The sequence below is a fragment of the Furipterus horrens genome, unplaced genomic scaffold (genome assembly GCF_987537825.1).
Source record: "Furipterus horrens unplaced genomic scaffold, mFurHor1.1.pri manual_scaffold_11, whole genome shotgun sequence".
NCBI classification, from domain to species: domain Eukaryota; kingdom Metazoa; phylum Chordata; class Mammalia; order Chiroptera; family Furipteridae; genus Furipterus; species Furipterus horrens.
Window position 1 is genome coordinate 56,842,778 of NW_028327181.1, and position 25,080 is coordinate 56,867,857.

At 43.3% G+C, this 25,080-nt stretch overlaps 1 protein-coding gene across 1 annotated transcript in view; it reads right to left on the bottom strand.

Annotated features, from left to right (window-relative positions):
• KIAA0753 (KIAA0753 ortholog) overlaps positions 1 to 25,080 on the bottom strand; it is a 57,720-nt gene that overhangs the window by 2,104 nt on the left and 30,536 nt on the right. The window contains exons 9-17 of the mRNA XM_090292893.1: positions 24,002 to 24,168; positions 22,394 to 22,513; positions 20,597 to 20,686; positions 19,049 to 19,127; positions 17,971 to 18,054; positions 15,034 to 15,189; positions 13,258 to 13,345; positions 8,530 to 8,650; positions 7,858 to 8,082 (exon numbers count right to left, since the gene is read on the bottom strand). Of these exons, the coding sequence (XP_090149019.1) occupies positions 7,858 to 8,082; positions 8,530 to 8,650; positions 13,258 to 13,345; positions 15,034 to 15,189; positions 17,971 to 18,054; positions 19,049 to 19,127; positions 20,597 to 20,686; positions 22,394 to 22,513; positions 24,002 to 24,168 (1,130 nt within the window). The remainder of the gene's footprint in view (positions 1 to 7,857; positions 8,083 to 8,529; positions 8,651 to 13,257; positions 13,346 to 15,033; positions 15,190 to 17,970; positions 18,055 to 19,048; positions 19,128 to 20,596; positions 20,687 to 22,393; positions 22,514 to 24,001; positions 24,169 to 25,080) is intronic.

Genomic DNA, 25,080 nt, shown 5'->3' on the forward strand with positions numbered 1-25,080 from the left:
TCTATCCAGGATTCAGTCCAGGCTCCTGTGTGGAACGGAGTTATCGCGTCTCCTCAGTGTCCTTCAATCTGAAGTCGGCCTTCAGTTTTGGTCTTTCAGGGTCTTATATTTTAAATAAAGGCCCTGTTTTCGGGGTGGGGGGCGCGTTAAAGAAAAAAAGGCCTCGGTTTGGGATCGTCTGATGTTTCGTCACGGTTAGACTCAGGTTACACACACACCACAGAAGGGAGACTGCGTCCCGTCGGTGCTTCTGTTTATGTCACTACTGGTGAGTGTTCATTTTAGCCCCTGGTGACAGTGATGCCTGCCGGGCCTCGCTCTCTGTGCTCAGTAAGTACAGTGCGGGGAGATACTATATGACTATGTCAATATCTTGTTTCTCACCAAACTTACCCGAATCAATGATTACAGGGCTGCCAACATTGATTTTTTTTTTATTGTTGGTGCAATTACAGTTGTCCCGCTTTTTCTTTTGTTCCCCTCCACCCAGCCCCCACCCCTAGGCAATCCCCATGCCATTGTCTGTGTCAACACTGATTTTCTAACTCCATCATTCCTTCTCCATTTAATAGCTGGTATTCTACTGCAATGAAGAGCTTTCCCTTCATTGTTTATATAGTCACTCATTGATTCATATTGGCTTGGCCTTATAGATTCTTACGTTATTCAATAGTTTGTAATTCATTACTATTATTATTATTTTGATACTCAAAATGTCCCAGGCAGGCCAGGAGGAGCCCAATGTCCCAGACAGGCCAGGAGGAGCCTCTTCCAGCTGGCTCCAGGGTCCTCACGACACGCCCCCATCATTCTCTCTGAACACTTCCTTTCTGGCTCAACATGAAGTTTCAGGCTCATCTTGCATGTTCCCAGCCCCGGTCCCAGAACCGGCCATTTCTCCACGGAGCCCTGGTACCTTTCCGTGGAAAACAGTATTTAGAAACAAAGATCTGGGTACTGAGTGTGCTCATTGCTCCTGGTGCCACTGTCAGGTAGACTCAGACAGACAGACAGACATACTCCATATGATATTTCTGTATCTATCAGAAACTATAAATCGTAACACCTCCAATGCCAATTCAACAGATGATTCATTCTAGCCTTCCCCCAGAAACTGGCTCTCATTGTTCACAATATACTTAGTTATTTGACCAGTCCTAAAATATAGAGAAAGTAGTTTTAGAATCGTTACCCCATGTCTCTGTGTAAAAGAAACCTACTCACTAGAATCTAGTATGGTATGTGTTTAAAGACTTTTTTGTCTTTAGCCAGAGAGCACAGAGTCAAAATGCCATGTTCAAAAGTTACTTAGACTAGTTCTTATCTGCCCCTGCTCCCTGTAGCCTGGCTTTGTTATTTACTGGACGTACAGTTAGATTCCTGTTTCCATTTGCATTCCAATACAGAGTCCTCCCATCATTGTTGATTTTGGGGGAACCTTAACACCGTTCCAAAGTCAGATTTATACAAAGAAGGTAAATGCAGGTAAATGTCACCCTCTTCTCCTGCCCTTTTACCCCATTCCCATCCCAGCTGCTTGTTTTTTCTGGCAACTTTTTGTCTTTTAATTGGCATGTTTAATTCTTTCATTTAATGTGATTCTGATGTATCTGAGCTTCTAATACTAAAACACTAAATATATTTTATTCATCTATATTTGTTCTCCTTCCTTGTTCTCTTCTGGATTTTGTAATTTTTCACTACATTCTTTTCTCACAATTACCTTGGGTATTATACTCTTTTACTGTTCTCTTGGCGGGCCACCCTAGATTATACTGAGAATCCCTCACTTCAAATCTAACATTAATTGGTATTCTTAACACTATTCCAGAAAATGCAAGAACGTTACAACGCTAACTCTATTTATCATCTCCCTGGCTTATATGCTGTTGTTATTGTCTTTTAAAAATATATATACACACCCATAAAACATCAGTTTATTGTCTTTTATACAGTCAATATTCATTTACCTACATATTGACCTTTTTAAAAATTCACACCTTCCAATATTTTTGACCTCTCCTCTGTGACTGTTTTTGCTCTGGCTAAAAAATATCCTTTTAATATTTCCTATCGTGAGAGTCCACTGGTAATAAATTTTCTTAGCTTTGTTTGGAGCCTCTCTTACCTTCCTTCTTGAAATATATTTTGCTGGGCTTAGAACTCCAAATTGGGCGTTCTTTTATTTTAGAACCTGAAAAGATATGCTAGATCTTCCAGCTTCCACTGTTTCTCTTTTTTTCTTCCTCCAGCTGATTTTTAAAGATTTTTTTCTCTTTATCTTTGATTTTTCAACATTAGTAGGATATGCCTATGCAGAGATTAATTTTTATTTTTCTTGCTTGGGGCCTAAATGGTAGAGCTCCCTGAATTTATGGTTTATGTCTTCGTTATGCCAGCGTCTGTGTCTGAGAGGTCTCGCATTTGGAGCGACTGTAGGTCTGTTCTTGTTATTGTCATGTCTCTCTGCTGCCTGGTTATTTTTCACCATATACCAGACATTGTATTTAAAAATTCTAAAAATGCTTTAGGTCCTAAGACAACGTTCTATCCTTCAGAGAAAATTTATATTAGCTTCTGCCTGGTGCCTGGGGGCAGTAATCTAGAATCACCTCAATGCAATCTGAGGAACCAGGATAGCCTGGCACTGAGTGGAGTCCCCGAGGGGGCCTGCTGGCAACCAGGCCACCCCCGCTGCAGGGCCCGATCGAAGTGAGGCAAGTTCACCAGGACAACTCCCCCACCACGGCAGGCCTGCGGTCCCACCTCTGTCCTCTAATCTGAAAACGCAGGTGCCAGGCAAGGGGCTCCCCTCCCCGGGGTGGCTTCTCCAGGACCCTGCCCCAGTTACTCTCCATCACCCAGTTAACTTCCTGATGCCGCCAGCGTGTGTGTTATTTTTAATCTAGCTTTTCTATTCAGAGTTATCCTCAGCGGGAGAAGTGGTCCCAATTACCATGTGCGTCATGAAGTGATTACCTTGTTTTTGCATTTGCTTTGCTTTCCGTATCCCTGTCACTAATTCTTCTATATTATGGAATCATCACGCTATGAAATGCCAACATACTCCTAACACATTCAAACACAGTAAGTGATGTGGTTTTTTTTCCCTTCTTAACCTTCCTCGCTTTGCCTTTCCTCTCCGGAAACCGGTCCTCCTGCAGCTCTCTGCCCTCCTACTCCAATCTGGACTGGCTGCTTCCTATGCTCCCAGGAAAAGTTCTCCTCCAGGAATAGCTCTGGCCATTTCTCTGGAAGCTCCATGCTGGAGTCTCAGTCTCCTAAAGGCCGTCCTCCTCTTCCTCCACGTGCCCCGGCACTGGTGGCATCCACCCTCCAGCAGCTTACTGAGCGAGTACATGGGAACTGGATGTCTGGACGCTTTGCAGACCTAAAGATGTTTTTATACCCCTATATTTAATTAATAATTTAGCTGGGCACAGAATTCTAGGTTAAATTTTGGAAATATGCTCTAATATCTGCTAGCAGTATTGACACTGAAAACAATACACCATTCTCATTTCTGATTTGAATATGTGCAGTTTTAACTCTCTGGAGCCTTTTATCATATTCTCCTTACACTGGAATGCTCAAATTTCCTTTTCAAAATGATGTGCCACAGTGTGTTCAGTTCTATTTGCTTATTCATTTATTTATTCACTCACTAACTTGCAATGGACAACCAATGAACTCTTCCGATCTACAGACTAACAGTCTTCTGGAAAATTTTCTTATAGTATTTCTTTGATAATATCCTATTTCCCATTCCTCCATTTTCCCTGTTCTCACATTCTGGAACTCCTATTATTCAGATGTTGAATGCTATAAACCACAAATCTGTGCCCTACCCTCTCCCCAAATTCATATCTTAAAGCCTAACCCCAAAGGTGATGGGGTCTGGAGGTGGAACCTATGGGAGGTGATTAGGGCACGAGGGTGGAGCCCTCATGCGTGGGATCAGCGCCCTCATAACAGACACAAGAGAGGACCTTTCTCTGTGCCAGGTGCGAATACAGAAAGCAGATGGTGGCCAGAAAACCATGAAGCAGGCCCTTGACCTTCCTAGTCTCCGGGACTGTGAGGCACTTTTGTTGCTTAAGCCACACAGCCTATGGTATTTGTTATGGCAGCCTGAGCTAAGACACTGGCTCTCTTACAATAATCCTCTAATTTTTAAAATCTCGTTTTCACTATTATCTATCCCTATTTGCTTTTTTAAAATTCTACTTCCTGAGAGATCTTTTTCTCTAAACCCTTCCAGTGAATTTATTTCAGCCACATTTTAATTTCTAAGAACTCGTTTTATTCTTTGAAAGTTTATTTTTATAATATCCTACTGCTTCCAGATGTAATAGCTTCACTGATGTCTCTGAGAAGATTACTTTTAATTTGTTTTAATGTTTTATGCTCCTTCCTGCACTGTCTTGGCTTCCTCTGAGCTCTTTCTATCTGCGTGAGAGGCCCTGCCTCTCCCACGGCTTTCATCAAAGTCTGGTAAGCTGACCTATCTGTTCTGTTCAAGAATGAGAGTTTCCACCAAGCCCCTATTTTCTGACTTAATTGCACCTATGCCTTACAGGCACCTGGTGCTTCTCATTCCTGAGTTTTACGAGGTTTTGCATAAATCAACCTAACACTTGGTTTTAGCCTCATCGGGCACTTGGCTCCCTCTGGTCTGCTAAGTCATTTGCTATTTGTCTAACGGCTTTATGGCTTCCAAAATTTTATTACTATTTCTTGTTTGCTGTCACTTACAGGTCCATGCCTTTTATTTATTCTTCTAGTGACATACAGTCAGGTAAAGATACAGGGGCTAAAGATAAATACCATATTTTTCACACTATAAGACACACCTGACCATAAGACACGCCTAGGTTTAGAGGAGGAAAACAAGAAAAAATATTCCGAACCAAATGGTGTACTAAAATATTTAATAAAATAAAACAGAATAATATTTCAACCATGTAAAGTGAACAGCAGTCAGTAGCGGTATTAAGGACCACCATCACTGTCATTAATGAATGAGAGACTTTAAGGTTCAAGTACTCTTCTAGTTTTCTGGGAACCCCAAGAACTCATCATCACTGGTGTCAGAATTTATGAAGCTCAGTTGTCCACAATCACTGATATCACTTTCTTCGCTATCTTCATACTGACCAGACGCCCTGAGATTCAGCAGTAAAGTGGGACATTTAAGCGTCCCCAGGGGTTTCGCATGGGCCCACTGCTTCCTCTTCTAACAGCTGTCGCACCGTTGACAAGTCAGGTGATACACATCATGGTTTGTGACACAATATTTGCTCCATAAGATGCACAGACGTTTCCCCCCCACTTTGGGGGGAAAAAAGTGCATCTTATGGAGCGAAAAATACAGTGTATATGTTTAATCTGTGTTTTTCAACCAGAAGTCTCCTGAATTGTTGTTCAAACCAGGAATCCTTAAGAGTTTGTTTTTATCAAAAGCATCACCTTAAGTCTTTCTTTTCACAATCACTCTTCGATTTATATCCAATATATACCATTTCGTCCCTCTAACGACTGATACAGTGCTTTTCTTAAGGTGTAAAGAGAAATAGAGGCATTAAAGAAAAAAATCATCTAAATTCTCCCTCACACAAAACGCTATTAAGTGACGTCAACTGTCTTAGGATAATTTTTCAAGATCTGATCAACACAACTTTCATTCTGGAACACTCAAATCAGAAACAAAAACAAGAGAGACCAAAGACACCTGGAAAATTCAGATGCACTGTCACGTGAGGGCCCAAGCATAGCACAGGAGAGCTCATTTGTAAAAATCCAGGCCTATTTTAATAGCTCTGTCCTCTACACTTCAGCCTATTATTCCTTATAGACCGAGAGAGCTTCCCCTCCATCAACAAAACAACTAGGAGCAAAGTGTATCATTTATCAAGTGGTAACAACACACAGGGACAAACTGTCTATCCGCCTGGGCGTGTCTCTAAGCTCTGGGTGTCGCCACGCACCCGTCAGACTAACCATCCAGACACGTTCTGGGAGAGCAAGTGAGCCCATGCAGGACCCTGTGCTCACACACAGCAGCGAGTCACGGTTACCTGTGCTCCTCCCCCACAAAATAAAGGTGCCTCTCTACCAGAACAAACGGTCTCCTATATGTTGAACGGTATTGTATATTAAAGAGAAGTTTTAGGACTTTGGTTAAGCCGGAGGGATTGAATTTAAGTGATTACCTCCAATCCCACCCAGAGGTCCACTAAAATAAAAGGAAACAAATATATACAGGAATCTACAAGGAGACAAATAAAACAGCAGATGAGAAATGCCCAGGATTTTCAGAAAGTCAAGTGCACACAGAAGAATCACAGCTGCTTCAGCAGCAAAGAGAGGTCCAGAGGATGCTGGGACCTAAGAGCCTGCCGAGGGAAAGGCCAAGGAAAGCAAGGCGACGTGTCTCTCAGCAGAGACTCAGGAAGCCGGGGTGCTGAGCAGCGTGAAGGTGGGGTGGGGTGTGGGGCAGGAAACGGGGGCACGGGGTAAACATCTGCAGAACGAACAGCTAGATGGATAGGTTCCCACCCCTGCTCCTGGCAGCCAAGTGACAATCACTCCTTCACCCCCGCAAATGAAAGGAGGAGTATATTCTTTGTAAAAAATAAGCTTGGAGTTTTAAACTCAGCCAAATCACCCATCAGGATGAAGACACAATAAAGACACTGCCACACCTGCAAATCTCAAGAAATGTCCTCCAATACGCAAAGCAGGATAAGCTCCCTCAAAATAAGAGAGTAAACCCAGACGAAGGAAGGTGAGGGCACCAGCGAGCAAAGGCTCTAACGTGGGAGGGAAGTGAAGAAGGAAGTCCCAGAGCGAGAAGCACACGGCAGACTCCGGGAGCGGCCCAGCGCACCTGGGCAGGAGGAAGGAGGGCTAAGGAGGACGGGTGGGGTGAAGGTGAGAAGCAGAGATAGGACTACAATGAGGTGTTGGCTAGCGTGGGGGGGGGGTGAGTGGGTAATACAAATCTGAATGAATAAGCAAGTAAAGAGGAAGTAATGGAGTCACAGTACACAATTTGGCTTAATGATGAAAAAGCATTTGCATGTTAGTAATAAAGTGATACCCACGAGGAATTTAAACTTGGGTCCAATATAAAAAGAATTTATACTTTTTTCTTTTGAGAGAGAGAGGGGCAGGGAGGGAGAGAGGGAGAGAGGGAGAGAAACATCAATCAGTTGCCTCTCCTACCCAACAGGGCAGAGAATGAACCCGCAACCCAGGCCCGTGTCCTGACCAGGAAACAAGCTGGTGACTTTTTGCTTTGCGGGACCACAGCGGAGCCACACCAGTCAGGGCTACACATCTCTTTCAATGAACTCCTTACATAAAAAAGGTTACCCATTCTTCAAAACTTGAGTAGCAGTAGGACTGTGTTTTAGAACTGCACAAACGACTTTTCTCGGGGAGGAAAGGCTGCAGGGCCCAGAGGCCTGCTCCTGTGTGCAGGTTTGTCCTGACCGGGAAGACTTCACCATCATAACCTTTTCTGACCCGGTACTATTTTGTGCTCTTTGATGGACGTAGCCCTCACAAAGAGCAAGAGGACACCACCCTCCCTGACTTGAGTTGTGTGCCTCTGCTAAGGAGGGGAGGCTGCAGAACGTTCCTGGGGGTGACGTCAGCCAGGCTGTCCCTCAGACTCTTCTGTCTGAAGGAAGGCAGCTGGCAGAGAAGCCCGGCCACTAGCCCCGCAGCAGCCCCGGGAACGGCACGGCCCGAACGCACAGCACGAGACCTTGGCCAGTCCTTCCTCCAGCCTTTCTGTCAGTTAGCATTTGGCACTTGTTCCTAAACGGAGGCACATAACATTTTACTGACCTTTCAGCCATCAGCCATGGGTTGAAGGAGCCCACGGCCTCGTGAGATATCACCCGGAGGTACTGCTCGTAGCGGCGGCAGTAGTCACCAATGCTGCGTCGCATGCCAGGAGGGACAGAAAGGGCGGCTCGACCCTCTCTCTGTGCAGAATCTTCTGAAAGGGAGACAAGGGGCGCCTCTCTTTGCTCCGATTTCTCCTCTGTGTCCACACTTTCATCCAGGGAACTGAGAGCAAATAAAAATGACGATGTTCAAAACCATCTGTAAGCAAAGGGTAAACTGCTCACTTACCCTGATGGTTTGCTAACCAAAGAAAGGCTTACAAAACTCAACATGTCATCGCCGCCCATGGTTTCCCCTTTTCCTGGACTAACCCTCCACAGGGAGGACTTCCTGTCCCAGGGATGAAAGAATTCTGAATGCAGATCTGGCAGTAATTATCAGTATAACCACATGTGCCTGTGTGATGCTTTCAACAAGAAAACCCAGGCCCTTAACGTGCTATATACTCTATGCTCAGCTTATAAATACTCTGTTTTACTGAGCCATCTTGCAGTTTTGGCAAGACCTTGCTCAAAAGAAGAATTTCTGTCTTGTGCAAATTGAAAGAATATGAAAACAACACAAAAAGCAACAACTGCAATGAAACCAGACGGTCTCATTACTACTTACTTGCCATTCCAGGGCCTTTCCAACACGATGTTCACGTCCGAGGCTTTGCTGGTTGCTGTCTTTGTGATCCTGATTGGATGAGGAGAAAGGGGCCTTTCGCTTCCTGCTGGGAGTTTTTGGTCTAGAAAAGGAGAGGCATAAAATGACTGAACATGAAGAAAAGTCAAAGTACATATCAAAGCTGTCCCGTGGCCAGCAACCTGCGAGGAAATCGCATGCACAAGGTGTGTAAGCACAATGGGTTTAGTGAGCAGTGCAATGAAAAGAAGTTTTTGTTTTAAATGAAAAGGTGAATTTAAGTTACAAAGACACAAGCCAATGCGGAATCACTTTTAAGAAATAAACTCCTTTTCGAGCTCTGTTAGCTCTGAGGAAGACTCCTTGAAGAAGTCTGTGCGAAGCCCCAGACTATTCGGGTTCCCTTAGGATCTAGCCACCCATTCAAGAAGTCTTAATCTTTAACCCTTAAGTGGTTTGATTAGGCAGCAGGAAAAAAACACTTCTGTCTGAACACTTAATTCGCTGATTTAATTTGTCTATGGGCATTGCTGGAAAATCTGCATTAACTTATTAACTATGCCTTGCAGGCTTAACAGCTCTTTTGAGTTCTAGATTATTTATAATTTTAAGTGCATTTCAAATGTGGGAAAAGTTGTCCTTCTCTTAGGCAAGGAGAATCTCTAAGTCAAATAACTTTCTCTTAACTCATTTATATGTCTGTGATTTCTTACTGTCAGAAATACTGCATAAATCAGTTTTTGTAAAAATACTGCTGAATACAATCAATTTTCAACTATTCACAGGAAGAGAGGATATATAGGTTAGACCCTGCACAATTAAAAAATCACTTTAAATGTGGTTTTGTGATGCAACTGAACATACCACCTGAACGACTGGAAACACAGGGCTTTTAAGATGATTTCCTGAGTCTGGAGTTAAGTGTCCAAAGACCCATTTCAGTTCCTAGTGTTCTAAAGAGCTTTTTCCAATGTACACCTAGACTTTATGCACAGTCATAGATAGTGACTAATCCTTCAACTTGCCCTTGAAAAAAGGGAACGCTGAGTCCTAGGTAAGACTGTCTTTTGCAGGATGCAACCTAACTCTGTGGCCAATGGCCACACCGTCTGTGAAGCAAATGGCCTTTCCCCGGCTTCGCTACAAAAAGATGCTGCAGTGCCCACTGATTTGCCAAGTCCAGTGCTGGCCCGTGCGCGGTGCGGTGGGAAACACAGGGGAGTGTGACAGACTCTGGCCTCAAAGAAGCTGTGGCCTAGCTCTGCACATACAGGACGTGCCGGGAGTCTATGGCAGTTCAGCGGCAAGGAAGGGACCGAGTTCCAGGACAGGAAAGCCAGGAAAGGCACTGCCCGCACCGGCACCGAACCTGCAGGATCCCGTGAGCCGGGCCTGGAAGAACGGCTTCAACCTTTTTTGAGGCTGAAAATGGGAGTGGGATTAGGGTTGGGGGATGGAGTGAGCAACAGGAGCAAAGAAGAGAGTGCTTGAAAAGCACAGAAACATGAACAAATCGGCATTGTGTTTGGACGGCTCATTCTTCTTTCAGAATTTGACATGGAGAACACTTGTTCTGAGACAACACCCCTAACACATATTTTAAAAAAATGACCTGCGACATAGGCTAGTGTTGTAACCGTCTATACCCACAATTTCCTTTACATCCCTAGTACTCTGGGCACTGAGATTCCTCCCAAGGCAATGGTTAACCACATTTTATTCACCTCCTTTCATTGAGGAAGGGAGGAACTGATAAGCCTGAGTCAAACAATCTGAGTAGCACTGCCCAGCCAAAATTGTGACTGTAGCCTAGCAACTGCGGGCGTAGGAACTTTTACAAGTGGAGAAGAGTGAAAGTCTCTTCAGCAAATGCTAGGAGACCAAATGGACAGCCATTAAGGGGGAAAAAATGAGCCACAACCGCTGCTTCAAACCACGGGCAAACTTTTATTCAAGATGAATCCCAGACCTACACATAAAAGCTGAAGCCGTAAAAGTTTCTAGGAGAAAACAAGAGACTCTTGTCTCAAATTGGGACTTGGCCAAGGTTTCTTAGATCAAAGAAAGCAAAAATGACAGGAGAAAAATTCAAAGTTTGACTTTATAAAAACTAATTGTCTGCCGTGATGAAGCACATGTGATAAAACAATTAGGTGAGGGGAAAACTATTTGCGGACACCAAGGAGCTCAGTGGCTGCGGGGGTGGGGGAGGGGGCAGGGCTGACGGCCGGCAGATGCAGGGCTTCTCTTCAGATGATAGAAGTATTCTCGAGTTAGACAGCAGTGATGTTTGCACAACTCCATAAAAAAACTACAAATTCACATGCCACAGGACAGTGCAGAAGGGGGAATTTTATGGTATGTAAAGAATTATATCTTAATAAAGCTGTTCTTTAAAAGGTTATATATATGACAAAGAATGTATACCCAGAATGCATAAAGAATTCCTACAACTCAAAAACTGTAGTCACAGAGAAGCAGGACTGCAGAGGAGACTGTAAATGTCAGGAGTGGAGGAAATCCTATGCTGATTCAATCCTTATGAAACACAGGAAAATTCGCACTGGAGAGAAGAAACCCTATGAAGGGAAGAAATTGGGAAAGCCTTTCAAAATTCCTTGCACCTTAATAAAGACTTATTAAGGCTCATTGTGGAAAAATCCATAAAGGTAAGCTATGTGGGAAAGCCTTCTGGAAGTCCTCAAAACGTACCATACACACAAGATTCACGCTGCAGAGAGGCCCTGGAAGAGACAGGGATGCGGAAGAGGCTACCCTAGTGATTCAGGACTTAGAGACCATCTAAAGAAGCACCGTTGAGAGGCCCCCAGAATGAAAGGAATGTGGAGAAAGCTTTATTTTTCTTAAAATACTGACTGCATAAGGGTCACATGGGAAGGGAGCTCAATGGGTTAACGGACAGGGGAAGTCTTCCTTGCACTCCTCTGTCTAACAGAAATGGGGGAAGTCCACCCTGGAAAGTCCTTGGTGGCAATAGACTGTATTTTTAGACTTAATAATGAAGCAAACCCCTTGTTGGATTAAAAGTATTTTAGGGTAGATTTTTTTATAACTCAGTTAAATGCTAAATAGATTGACTTAGTGTATGACCAGTTTTTAAAAATTGCTTCTTCTGTGTTTCAAAATACTGTGTATTTATTTCTCTGGTGTTGGGTGGCTCAGGGTTCAGTACAGGTCTGAATGGTGAAGCTTCTTGAGTGTTGTGCAATCTTTTATTAACCAAATGCTGGACTCTTATTCTTTTACTGAGCAAGTTTATAATAAGTACCCTGCTCTAGAAGCAGATTATCAAAAATAAATAGATAGAAAGATAACCCATTAGAAAAATGTAAAAAGATTCGAACACTACACAACGGAGGATACACAAATGGCTAATAATCACTTAAAAATATTCTAAACCTCATTATTGATCATGGAGATGAAATTCAAACCACAACGAGATATCACTACATGCCCACCAGCATGGTTATACTTAAAGACAACATCAAATGTCAGCAAGGATGCTGAGCAACGGGAACTCACCATAGATGGGAGTGGGAAGTGGCACAGCCACTTTGGGGAAAGGTTTGGCACATGCCCATCCCATGACTTGGCAAGTCTATTCTTAGGTATTTATGCAAGAAAAATAAAAAAGTATGTCCTCACAGACTATACATGAATATAGTCATAGCAGATTTATTTCTAATAACTCCTAACAAGGAACAATCAAACATAGATCCACAAGCAAATGGATAACCTAGATGTGGAACATGCATAAAATGGAAAACTACTTGGCAACGAAAAGGAATGAACTCCTTATATAAGGCTGCCAGGCTGGATAATGGCTTCGCAAGGTGCCCACATTCTAATCCCTGGAACCTGTGAATGTTCTCCTCTATGGCAAGAGGAACTTTAAATTCAGGATGTTGAGATGGGGAGCGTATTCTAGGTTATTGGGGTCCACCCTAAATGCAACCAAAGTGTCCCTACAACAGGCAGTCACAGGAAGACTTGACCACAGAAGAGAAGGCAATGTGACAACGGACCAGCCTGGAGTAATACAGCCAGGAGTCAGGGATGCAGGCAGCCCAGAAGCTGCCAACACACTGACTTCAGTCCTTTAGGGCTCAGTTCTGACTTGTGACCTCCAGAAGTGTAAGAGTAAATCTGTGTTTTAAATCACTAAATTTGTGCTTTAACTTGTTACACACTTAAATTTGTTACAATGGCAACAGGAAACAAGTAACAGAAAAATCTATAAAACGTCATACAGAATAAAAGAAGTCTTAGACAAAGAATATATATGCATGTATGATTCCATTTATACAAGATTTGAGAACAGGCAAAACTATAGTGGGAAAAAAAGCATAATTATCCATTTATCAAAACCCATGAAATGAGTTAATTTTATTATATGCAAATTTTATCTCAAAAGGAAAAAGCCATAAATAATCAACTCTAGTTGCTGACACATACGTTGAAATGTTTAGGATGACGTGCTGATGTCCACAATTTATTGTGAAATGCACCCGAAAATAAGACCAACTGATGGATGGATAGAGGATAAATAACGCAAACACAGCAACATGTTAATTGTAGAATCTATAAGGTGGGTAGATGGATGTTCACCGTAGAATTCTTTCAACTTCTCTTTATATTTGAAAATTTTCAGGATATAATGGTGGGGAAAAAAGTGAGGGGAATACTCACCATTTCCATTTTTTCCTTCCTGCATCCCAAGATGAGGATCAGTATATACAATTTTATTATATCTTTGGCGAACTGCTTCCTGGTATTTCTTAAAAAAAAAAAAAAAGTTTAATTTATGAGAATAAGTTCTTTTCATTACAAACCAGAGTTAGTAAGAATATCATCGCTCAGCAGATACATTTGATACTGACACGTTGCCAGAAATAAGCATCTGCCAGGCCAGGAAGTGATAAGTTTATGAGGTGAGGTCTAAAATAAAATGAAGCAATTAATCTAATTAATCTAATCTAGACCAGAGCTTGCTGTGATGATGGAAATGTGTCCAATATAGTAACCACAAACTATAGGCCACTTTGGCCACTTGAAGTATGAGTAGTGTGTTTAATCTTAATTAATTTACCTTAAACAGGTACATTGGGCTACAGGCTACCATACTGGACACTTTAGGTCTAGACAGTTACTCCCAAGGCTAGGAAATCAGTTCCGAGACTAGGATATACTACACATCTTTAAATTTTCAAAAAGCAACAAAATAACGGTCTTTCCTATAGTGTTTCTATTTAGCAGCAAAGCCAAAATGAAATTTAATCACTGTGCAGTTATAAAGGAAACAGTGAAGGGGTTGTCTGGGGACCTGAGCGGATTCTCATCCTCGCTCTGGTGGGCGTTTTTTTCAACCTTAGCCACATCACTTACTTCCTTATTTGTCTCAATTTCCTGTCTGAACAACCCTAAAGTTGGGTTGGGTAATGTCTGAGACTGAAAATTCTGAGAAAAGCATTCTAAAGTACTATCGTGGAGATTAAAGAAGGTAAACCTATCTGTGATACGTCAGGATCACATGCTAGCAGAAGAGGCACATAAACAGCATTTACAAGCTGAGGGAGGAGAAGTCCACGGTCCTGGTGGTTTTTTGAATCATATCAGTGACATCAGGGGAAAGTGAAAATGACCACTTTCTGAGCTCTGTGTCAGGCAGTGGGCTGGCTGCTAGAGGCACGCTGATACCCCACGCCTCACTCTGTCTTCACAAACACCCCACCTGTTAGCGAGGGTAAGTGACTTTTTCAAGGCCATACACTGGGCTGGCAGTTGAGCTAGGATTTATGAGGGACCTAAAAAAACACACAGGAATTTATTTACAAAAAATTGTGTATTTATTCTCACATGTTTAAACTTCAGTCACCTTCAAAGGCCTCTCCTTTTGATGCCATGCACCTACCAAGACGTGTTTTCCACTGCTCACAACAGGTTTTGAACTCATTGATTATGATGCCACTGTTTTGTTTCACCCCTTCTACATTAGCAAAATGTTTTCCTTTGAGGACTTTTTTCATCCAGGAAACAAACAAAAAAAGTCGCTCAGGGTGAGCCAGGTGAACAGGAGGGTGGGGCACGGTGGTCATGTTGTTTTTGGTCAGAAACTGCTGAACACTCAGCACGGTGTGGGCAGGGGTGCTCATCAATCACCCATCATGAAATGGGCAAACACGTTGAAAAGAGTTTTCAAAAAAGATTCATGGAAGCCGAAGGCAGCCTCTCACAACAAGGCCAGCTGGTTCACTGATACAGATGGGTTCCTAGAACACTAACCTAGAAGGGGAAGCCTGTACTACAAGAGACCCAGAAGATAATTCTAGTTTTTCTGGGTTTCCCCCTTGTAAAACCAGTGGTGTGATTCTGAAGTCCTAAGCTACAGAGAGAGACACAAGCGGACCCGCACTTGGCAGAGGTCACCCCCAGTGACCAACCAGAGCCTGCAGCCCCAGACCTTACTTCCATCTCCTCCATTCGGAGCATCATGGTCTCCAAATATGTGCTGTCCTCCAAGGTGGCTAAGGCGTCAGGCTCCAAGATCTTAGAATGAGTGGTATCTCCCAATACATCAATCAGCTGACGAATGCTGTTGGATTTACAGTCAACAGCAGTAGCCTACAAAACGAGGGAGGGGGATGGACAGGCAAGACAAAAACGGGGAACTTGAAGATAAATGCTGGTCATAATACACCAACCATATGGTAAGCTCATAATGGTATAGTTTCTATGCTAAATTAAACCTCTCCTGAAGTTAGTAAATATCGAAATCAGTAACATCAGTACAATTTTTACCACGGTCATTTAAATAGTAGCACTAACCAAGTATTACTATTATTGTCCATGTAAATTATCATTACCTATTTTGCCTATTGGCAAAACAAGTATCTTCCTTGTGCCGTACTCGGAAGAATATCCAATATTTTACATGTCACATATGCCAGAGGATGTTATCTACATATTCTCTTTTGGTTCATGATGTCACAAAGTTCATGATTCTTTTCTTTGCTTGAGACTTTCTACCTACAACGTGGGAGAGCTTGACCAGCCTTTCTTGAGCTGATATTCTTGACATTCCTAAAGCACTTTACGATTTGCAAAGCATTTTTATATGCATTGTATTTTTTTATTCTAATACATGTCTATATATGGTTCTAATATATGATTCTACTTCCTTGTATATCTATAATCTGCCCTGAAAGAGGCTTTGCAAAGAATGTCTGCTGGGGAAATGATCATACCAGGCTTTGAAATGAGACATTCCTGGAACTAAATCCTGGCTCTGCTCACTGATATGCCTGCACCTGTGGGCAAGTTCGCTTAACTTCTCTGGGCCTCAGTCCTCTCATTTGTAACAGGGAAACAATAATCCTGGATGTCAGAGCTGTAAGGCTTATATAAGCACTTGCATGTTGGGACACAGAACAGTGGCTGACACGAGACACTCAATGAATGGTTACTGCCACAGCCAATTAAAAAAAAGACTTTTACCAGTTCACAGAAGAAATGGCACATAGTATCCTTAACAGCCCATTCTTTATACAGATGAAATATATTACACATACAACTATGCACAGCAATGAACTAGACCCCTACTATTGGCTTAGTTGTCTCTAAATTTTTTTGTATTGGTTATTCACCTAATTTTTATTTCTTTAACTTTGATTAAGATTGGCTGTTTCTTCATATCTTTATTGGCTGTTAAAAAAGATAAGGTCTCAAGGTGTGTTGGTATGGAAAGATCACCAAAATAAGAAAGAAGCTGGATACAGAACCAGCATATGGTAGCCCTTTGTGGGGAGGTTTGACTTCTTGAATTGTTTAATTTGTAGCCATGTGCATCTATAACTTAAAAAAAAAACCACAAAACTCATACATTTTGGGAAAATACATTTCATGTGCAAATTCAGTTAATGGCAATAGCAGCAACGACAGATAAATGTGCTCTAATGGCGGCCTTCCAGGAACTTTGTCTTGACGTCAGAGACTGTCTTATCTACAGGTGAATCTACTGAAAGCTGTATTTTACTTGTAAAGTGCAGCAAATATCTTCTCCATTTCAGAAGTGAGACTTCTAGAAATTTCTGTCCAAGGTCCCACAGCCCTCTTATAAGTTAATACAGCAAAATAACTTTTTATTTCACCATGCCAACTTCAATGAGGTGTTTTAGTTTGTTTTTATTCACTTATTTACAAACATTGACTCTTGTTGGTTATATCTGGGAAACTGTCTGCAATAATACCAATGTTTAACAGCAGCCCAGAATAATAATTACTGGTAGTTACTTTTCTTTTTCAATAAATGGTATTAAAGACCATTTAATGCTTACAGTATAATTCTCATATAGAGGGATGATTATTCTTAATAATATTCAGACATGTTCACCTCACAGACAGCATTTATGATCACTTCATTTTCCTTTCTTACTAAAACGCCACATGGAGTTGCCTTCCGATTAGTTGCCAGAACAGAAAAGAATCACTTGGGGGCCATGCCGCATGACACCCTAAGCCAGAGCACACCCGATCAGGAAGAGCTAAATGTAGGCTTTCAGCTTCCAGTCTTAGAAGCCTCCCCTCACCTGAGATTCTTTCACAAAATATTGGTACAATAAACTTATAATCACAAAGATTACAAAACTATGCTGCAGCTAAAATACTAATTAATAATTATAATAGAGATACATTGTCGAAATCTACTTTCTTCCTTCCTCTTCCTAAGGTCACTGGACTGGTGGAGCTTCATTCCAGCTTCCTTCTACCTCTGAAGCCTCCCCACTTGCTCTGAGCACATAAAGCGATAACCTCTTTCCAACCCCCACAAAGGTTCAGTGGATGCAATCAGCACCTTTCATTCATAGCCCTAGGCAGGTAGGAACATTCCCATAAGTCCTCCGCAGGCTGGACGGCCACAGAATACACTGGTCTTTTCCCTCAAATGTTATCACTTTTTCTTGGGCTACCTTTTGTCTCTGTTAGGCCAATCCTGGTCATTACTGCGCACTCAAAACACAATGGCCTAACAGTAACTATTAGGTCCTAAGTATAAAGGAAATTAGGCCAGTAATGAGCAAAACTAGGCTGAATGAAAGGAAATGAGGACAGCCACTCTTCTGCCGAAGGCCATCAACATTCAGGGTCATGAAGTGCACCCACATACTGTCACCAGGAGTAGAGGAACAGAGCCGCTAACAGAAACCTGTGGCCCTAGAGATTTCTGTGATTTGTTTGCAAGGCTGATCTAACTCACGAGGCTAAGTATACACTGTAAGAATTAACATGCCAAATACAAAAAAGAACTTCCAATTCTTGAGTAGGATAATCTAGTGTTTGCAAAGTAATGTGCGCATTATTTTCCTCACAACCGGAGATATTATTGCATAATAATGCCACACCTACCTCCTCTGCAGGCTGGGCAGTCACTGCGTTTGCTGATGGCCAAGCCTTCAAATGAGTATCTGCTTCCAGAGAAGAATTGACTCTCTAGTAAAACAGACAAGCAAGCCCATGAATTATAAAAATGTAAAACCATGTTAATACAAATGAATTCTGTAGCAGAAGAACTACTGTGTGGAACTGTTCATCAGCTTCGCAGTGATTCAAAGCACTCTGCCTTCATGAAAATAAATGCCATGTGTTCATCTTGGCTTTCTGCCCTCCTTCCTCCCTCAACTTCGTACACATTGTCGGAGTAGCTGTGTGTTTTTATGCAATTACTCCACTTCTCTGTTCCACAATGAGGAGGTTGGACGACTTGGTCTCTAAGAGCCCTCCCGGTTCCATATTCCTGAGATTTCCACGGCCTCTAATAATAATTCAACATTTCTTAAACTAGAGCCACAGAAATGCAGTGACCTTTTCAGGGACCTGGAAAGCCATTTGTTCCCTTTAAGAGGATAATATTTTTCTGTGGCCTCATCTATTCATACACAAAGACTGCTCCTATTTACAGGGTAGATCTACCGCGTCTGGCCATGACATTCAGCCTACTGCTTAGAGGAGGACGGGACAACCTGTTGGTGGTACTATATTCAATTTCATCTTCAAAAAAGTCCTGGTCTGCGCACAGAAGCTGTGCTAATATCCCCCTCCTTCGGAAAAGAGTCAGTCATTCCAAACCACTGAAGTGAAAGAGCACAGGACTGGAGTGGAAGCAGTTCGTTAAACACATCACCACCAGCAGGTCTATCTGATTAAGAGTGGAAATTGCAATCTCAACTCGGCTCCCAAACTAAAATCTCACCTTTCTGAAATGTGGGACTTGCTCTCTTCCCCTAACCCCCATCAGTAGTGAGTGGTGGTCTGTGGGGGCCCACGGGGGCCCTTGCAGCTCTGTGCCCACACTGCGCAGCACTGTTCAGCACTGCAGCCCCCAGCTGCCCAGCACTCAGCCCTGCAGAGGTCAGTGTGACCTCTGCCGTGACTCTTTCCATTTCAGAACGCCCAAAAGGCAAGCAAATGGGATGAACTAGATTACCTGAGCCTTGACCAGGAGAGGCTTCAAACGCTCCAGAACTTCCTTCTCTACCTCGTCTGCTAACTGGGTAGTAGAAACACTATTTAGAAATAAAATAGAAAATTAAAATCAAAAGCAAGAAAAGCATCCTATTTTGAAAATTTATTTATTACTCCCTCCAGATGAAGGAAAAGTAAAATGATTATAAAACCACAATGCTTCCCCAATTTTCATGGCCATACGAGTCTCCAAGGGATCCTGTTAAAATGCAGATTCTAGCCCTGGCTGCTGTGGCTCAGTGGATTGAGTGTCGGCCTGCGAACCAAGTGTCTCTGGTTCGATTCCCAGTCAGGGCACATGACTAGGTTGCACGTCATGTCCCCAGCTGGGGGAGTGTGGGAGGCAAACACACAGTGATGTTTCTCTCCCTCTCTTTCTCATTTCCCCTCTCTCTAAAATAAATAAATAAATAAATGAATAAAATTGTTAAAAAAAAAATGTAGATCCTGATTCGGTCGGTCTGAGGCCTGAGACCCTGCATTCCTAACAAGCCCCCAGGCAGATGTGACAGTGCTGGTGCTGGATCAAAGCACTGGAAGAAGTACATTAGACTCTGCGTTGTAAAGGAGTAATGACCACCTTCACACAACTGAAGAGGGCAGAAGACTGAACAAGTGAATCTAATTGTGTCCCCGCCCCAAACGCCACAAAGTTAGACATAAACCCACAGAGAGAAGGAAAAAGGGGGGCCAGACAGCAGAAGGCCGAAGGTAAGCACTCACTAAGCTGACCCAAGAAAGCTGGATTCTTAGCCAGGAATGGGGAGAACGGAAAACCCACACAATCCGCACTTCTGACTTACACTGGCACAAGCCTGGTAGTACCAGGTACGTCTGGGCCTGAAGGTGAGCTGGGAGTGGGTAACTTAAACATGGGAGACGAGAATCAAAGGCTGCTTGAGAAGTTGGACTCTCTCCAACTTGTGAGAAGTCTGGTTACTCATTCTCCAGAAGGGTCTTGTGATTTAAGGGATGCCAATCATGGCTGAGGCTGCAGGTACCCACCAAAGAGGGATCATGTGTGCGTGCTGAACCCCAAGGGGTAAGACTTCCAACCCTCCTCTCCAACTCAGCTCTCAGGACACTGGCATCTAGATCCCAACCCTCCAGCCGGAAAATCAGAGGACTTGTCTGGACAGTCTGACCCCGACACCGCCCGCCAAGGAGAGACGTGAAGACCAGCATGAGGGTCCTTAGCAAACAACCCGCCAGGCTGACACTAGAGAGAGCTCCAGTTCAACAGTCCTCTCAGCATCAAGCCAACAGTCTAGAGGACAGCACAAAACAGTCACTGCAACTCTCCCCAGAGCAGCCAGGACCCCCGTGGGCCCCTATCTTGGCTCCCCTGTAGGCTTCTTAGGTGGTTTCAAAGTCTTCTCAGCAGGCGGGCAGCCAGTAACCATAAAAAGTGTGACTACACCTTTAAGCAATTTCAATTAGTTGTGAAAACAGCTAGATGATGTAGAACAGGCCCGCTTTAGCTTTCTCTACCTCAGAAACACATATTTACCTCTGTTTTTGCATTTTGTCCACTTCCTCAGCTTTTAATTCTTCAAGTTCCTTCAGTCTTTTGGAAGTTTCTGCATCAAGCCAAGCAAGTCTAGCAGACAGTACAAAAAGTTAAACCGATTCTGCCCCGACCTGCAAGATGTCGACACCACAGAAAGAGCTGGGACCCCCCCCACCCCCCCCGAGTGCGGGGACCCTCCCGAGGGCCGGTCCTCGCTCCACGAAGGACTGGGGAGGTAACTCAACCTCCCTGCAGCCGCAGGTCCCCCAGGTAGCGTTCCGAGTACAAAGGCACTTCTGTGCAGAAGCTCTGCTTGCTAGTGTCAGGGCAACAAAAACTGCCCACGAGTATTCTTAAGAAAACTAGCCTTCACTGGGCTTAGGATTTCTTGTTCAACTATAAAATAAAGCTGTTGCTGTAGCTACAAGTTTAGACAAAGAAATGGACTCCCAGGAGCACCCTACAGGCACAGTGAAGTCAAATAAAAAGAGGAAGGAAAAGCTAACCCTGAACAACTTGACCGCCTGTGGATGGGCTTAGATTCTTTCAGTTTAGGATATGTAAATATTATCAAATTATTTAATGGCCCATATTCATTTTTACTTTCCCATAATTTCAGCATAACAAATGCACAGAGACTTGCCTTCACTGCTGTCCTCTCATGGAAGGTTCTCACCTTATCAGGACCTATTCTTCAGGTCCTGATTTATTTTTCATCTCTCTACATGAGGCCTACGTTTTTGCAGCAGGATGTATGCTGTCATCCTTCTAAAATCTCTGCTCTTAACCCTTCAGCTCTTAGGGTGCACACCATGCTCTGCCTTAAATTACAGCTAACGTCAGGTCCTTCCTACTGACCATAAATAAGCTGCGGCTGGTATTCTTTTTTGCCCTTTTTTAATAGTTTCCATAGCGCTCACAACTGTACCACATATAAAACAAGCAATTGGTAGACAATTGACACACATATAATTTAAAAAAATATGTATATTTTATGTATGCATTCCCAAAATTATTGTTGGACAAAATCCAAAGGCTCCACCAAACCACCAAAGAAGCCCACGGCACAAACACGCTTAGGCACCCGTCCAACAGACACGAAGTGCGCGCGGCGCCCTCCCTCGTTACGGCTCACTCGTAGTACATTGTTCTGCCTTTTCTTCTTGTTTGATGCTCTTCCGTTGGTTCCACTTCCTATTCTTGCTCCCTGGGGAGCTAACCCAAAGCTCAGTCCTTGACCTGCAACTGAATTCTGTTTCATACTTGCTCCCTTATAGATTTCACCTACCTGCATGACTAACACTGCTGCAAAGATGACTCTCGAATCTGCCTCTCCTAATCTCTGTCCCTCCAACTTCCATCCTAGATCTAACACTGCCTGCTGTGCTTAGCAACCAGAAGAACAGAGCATCAGGGGCAGACTGCCTGGGTTCAAACCCCAGCTTTGGTCACTGACTAACAGTGTGATCCTGGGTAAATTCTTTAACATCTCTTGCTTTAGTTGTTTCGTTTGAAATATGGGGGGGGGTGTGTGATAACAGCAGTACCTACTTTACAGGGTTATAATGATTCAGAGTTAATACATGGAAAGCACTTGACACACACAACATATAATTTTTGAATGAATAAAATAATAAAAAAGGGGTTCACTGTCTAAGCTGCACAGTTTGACAGAAAATGTCAATAATTTACATTTTAAATAACGAACTTTACACACAGCAAAGAGAAGGTTCAATCTAGAATCTACGTGAGAGGGGCCCTTACATTGTCAAAGATTTGAAAAATACCAGCACAAACCTCACTGCTTCGTGCTCAACAGCACCTGTCAATTGACTTTCCTCCCGAGTATCTTCTTGCTGGACAGACTGCTCTTTGGCGCCCTCTTTGGGGCTAGATTTCACCTTTAGCCACGCAGCACTGCAAGAAATGGCAAAGTGTCTCTTTGTAATCCTTCACTCCACATCCAATGACTCACTGAAAGGTGTCAGCTCAGAGAAGACAAAAGCATTAAATCAAAGGTCCTCTCCAGCACACGGGGCCTCGGGTGGAAGCTGACTATGAAGAAGAACGAGAGCCTCCAGGGTCCAGGCTCAGTACTAAAGGAGAGAAGTTCTTTTGCTTCTCAGAAGCAATCGCTAATCCAAATGAAAAGGAAATGTCAATGACAGACAAATGGATCAACTTCAACCAAACTCTGTTTTAACATACAGATTTGGGTCACTAATTACATTCCACATTACAAAGCAAATCCGTACCTTTCTAAGGCCTGATACAGCACCTTGAGGCTGGAAGCCTTATCACTCCCCTCCCTCGCCAACCGCACATACACTCTAGAGGACACGGTATATTTGGTTGCAATACAAACTTCAGCTAATTGATATTTACCAACTGAATCCACATCTCTATACTAACATATATAAAAAGAGAGCATTCAGAGGAAATAAAAATGAAAAAGCACATTATGAAAGCAGAAGACCCATTATCAGTCCCAGCTCTGCTACATAAGCAAGACATTCAATCCTCTAGACATTGTTTCTTCAACTTTAAAGTAAGGGTTGATGGATAAAGCAAAACCATTCCTTCAGAATCATTCAAAGACTGAAGGGGAATCCATTCCACCAGGCCTCTTACCCTGTCTCCTGCCAGCCTCCCAAAAGACAGACGCCTTGAGTCCCCGACTTCGCCCTCGTTTGCTCCCCACAGCACTGCTTTCTGCTGCCTTCCTTTTCCAGACGGACTCCCTGGTCCTTCCCATTGTGCTTTCAAAAACTACCACCCCATGGTGGACAAGCTCCCCTTGAACGGTGTCCCCAGAGACTGCTTCCCCCTAACTGGACCCCGGTGCCCCTGGAAGACAAGGCCTTCCCTCTGGCTCTATGGAGTGGTGGCTCCTTGTCCTCCCTGGGCTACGGATGACGGGACAGCAGTAACGTCAGCGTCACCCTAACTGTCCCCCACAGTCAGACAGTCTCTGTGAGGGATGTGTGTGGTTCTATAATCATCATTGAACTGAATTAGAATTACTTTAATATATTCATTCATTCAGCAAAGATTTATTGAATGCCTACTAGGATTTACTAAGTGTCAGGCACTGTGCTAGGCACTGGCATTCCGATATGGGGAAGGCACAGTTCCTGGCCTCACCTAACTAGATCTATTGGGTGAAGGGTCAAGTGAGGAAAGCCTTTGGCCCTCCAACAATGACCACAAGGTGCTGGGTGGCCCACGGAGGTTACGTCCCCCATAAGCAGGTAGGAAAAAGGAACCAACAGGCTTTTAGACAAAATTTTCTTATGTATTCTCACCCTAATAAGCTTTTCTTTTTAGTGGGAACTAAGGCTGCTGCTTTAGTGGCTCTGAACAACAGGTCACCCGTGACCTGAGCGAGACAATAAAATGACATACCACTTTGGAGATGCTGGCGGGGACGTGGGGTTTGGAGGTATCCAGGGAGCCCGACTGTCTTTCGCAGGCTGCTGGTTTATTTTTAATCTGGATGAAACTGTTGTCTGTTGCAACCTGCTTTGGCTGTGAGATTGGGCTGGTCTACTTTTTTCAGCTTTGTGAAGTCCCTGCAAGAGATAAGTATGAATTATAAAGCCAAATGGGCATCAGAGAAACTCTGCCTTACCAAGGCTTCAAGGGTCCCTGTGCTGTGCGCGCCCAAACCTAACCAGAAAGCACCGGGGCAGAAACCTGGGGGAGGGTGCAGGTTACAATAAAACAGTGTTTGGTGGAGGAAGGGGAGGGAGCTGTAAAACAGGAACCCCTCACTTTGCTATCTTGTATATATTATACATAAAGTGTATGTTTATATGTTTTCCTAATGAAACAAACAAACAAAAAAAGGGAGGTTAATTTTTAAAACATTCTTGGTTAAAATATTAACTTCTCTTTCTTCCCAAGTTCCCAGAAGACTGAGTGGGCTAACACAGGAAGAGCATGATGACCAAGGCAGAAAGGCACAGGTCATCTGAATAGACTGACTCAGGCTATATTAAGACATTGTAGAAAAGGAGTTTGTCTCTGAAGAAGAGCACCAAGCTGAATCCATACAGGCTCAATTCTGGCTTCCAAATAATCCCCTGTAAGAGTCTGTTTGGAAGGGAATAAAGATGTGATCCAAACCCATGATCTCTCAGCAACTGGAGGTAACTGCTAATTCCTTTTTCTGGGGTGACCTGGTAACACACAGGTTTGCGACAGAAGCCTCTGGATAGCACCACTGAATGGCAGTACCCACATCAAGGGTATTTAGGCTAGGAGGTGGTCTTCTGGCCAGTCTTCCCCTGGTAGGGCCTTAAGTTAAACTTTAAACAGAAACTTAAAATATAATGTTGTTCCAAGTCCGCTGGCTTCCAAAGCCATATGAGAAAGTACTCACCTTAGGATGCCTGTTATTATTGGGTAGTTATTATTTATCAATATTTATCTTTAAGAGGAGCCAAATCTTAATCCCCTCAAATTTCACCCTTTCAAATCAG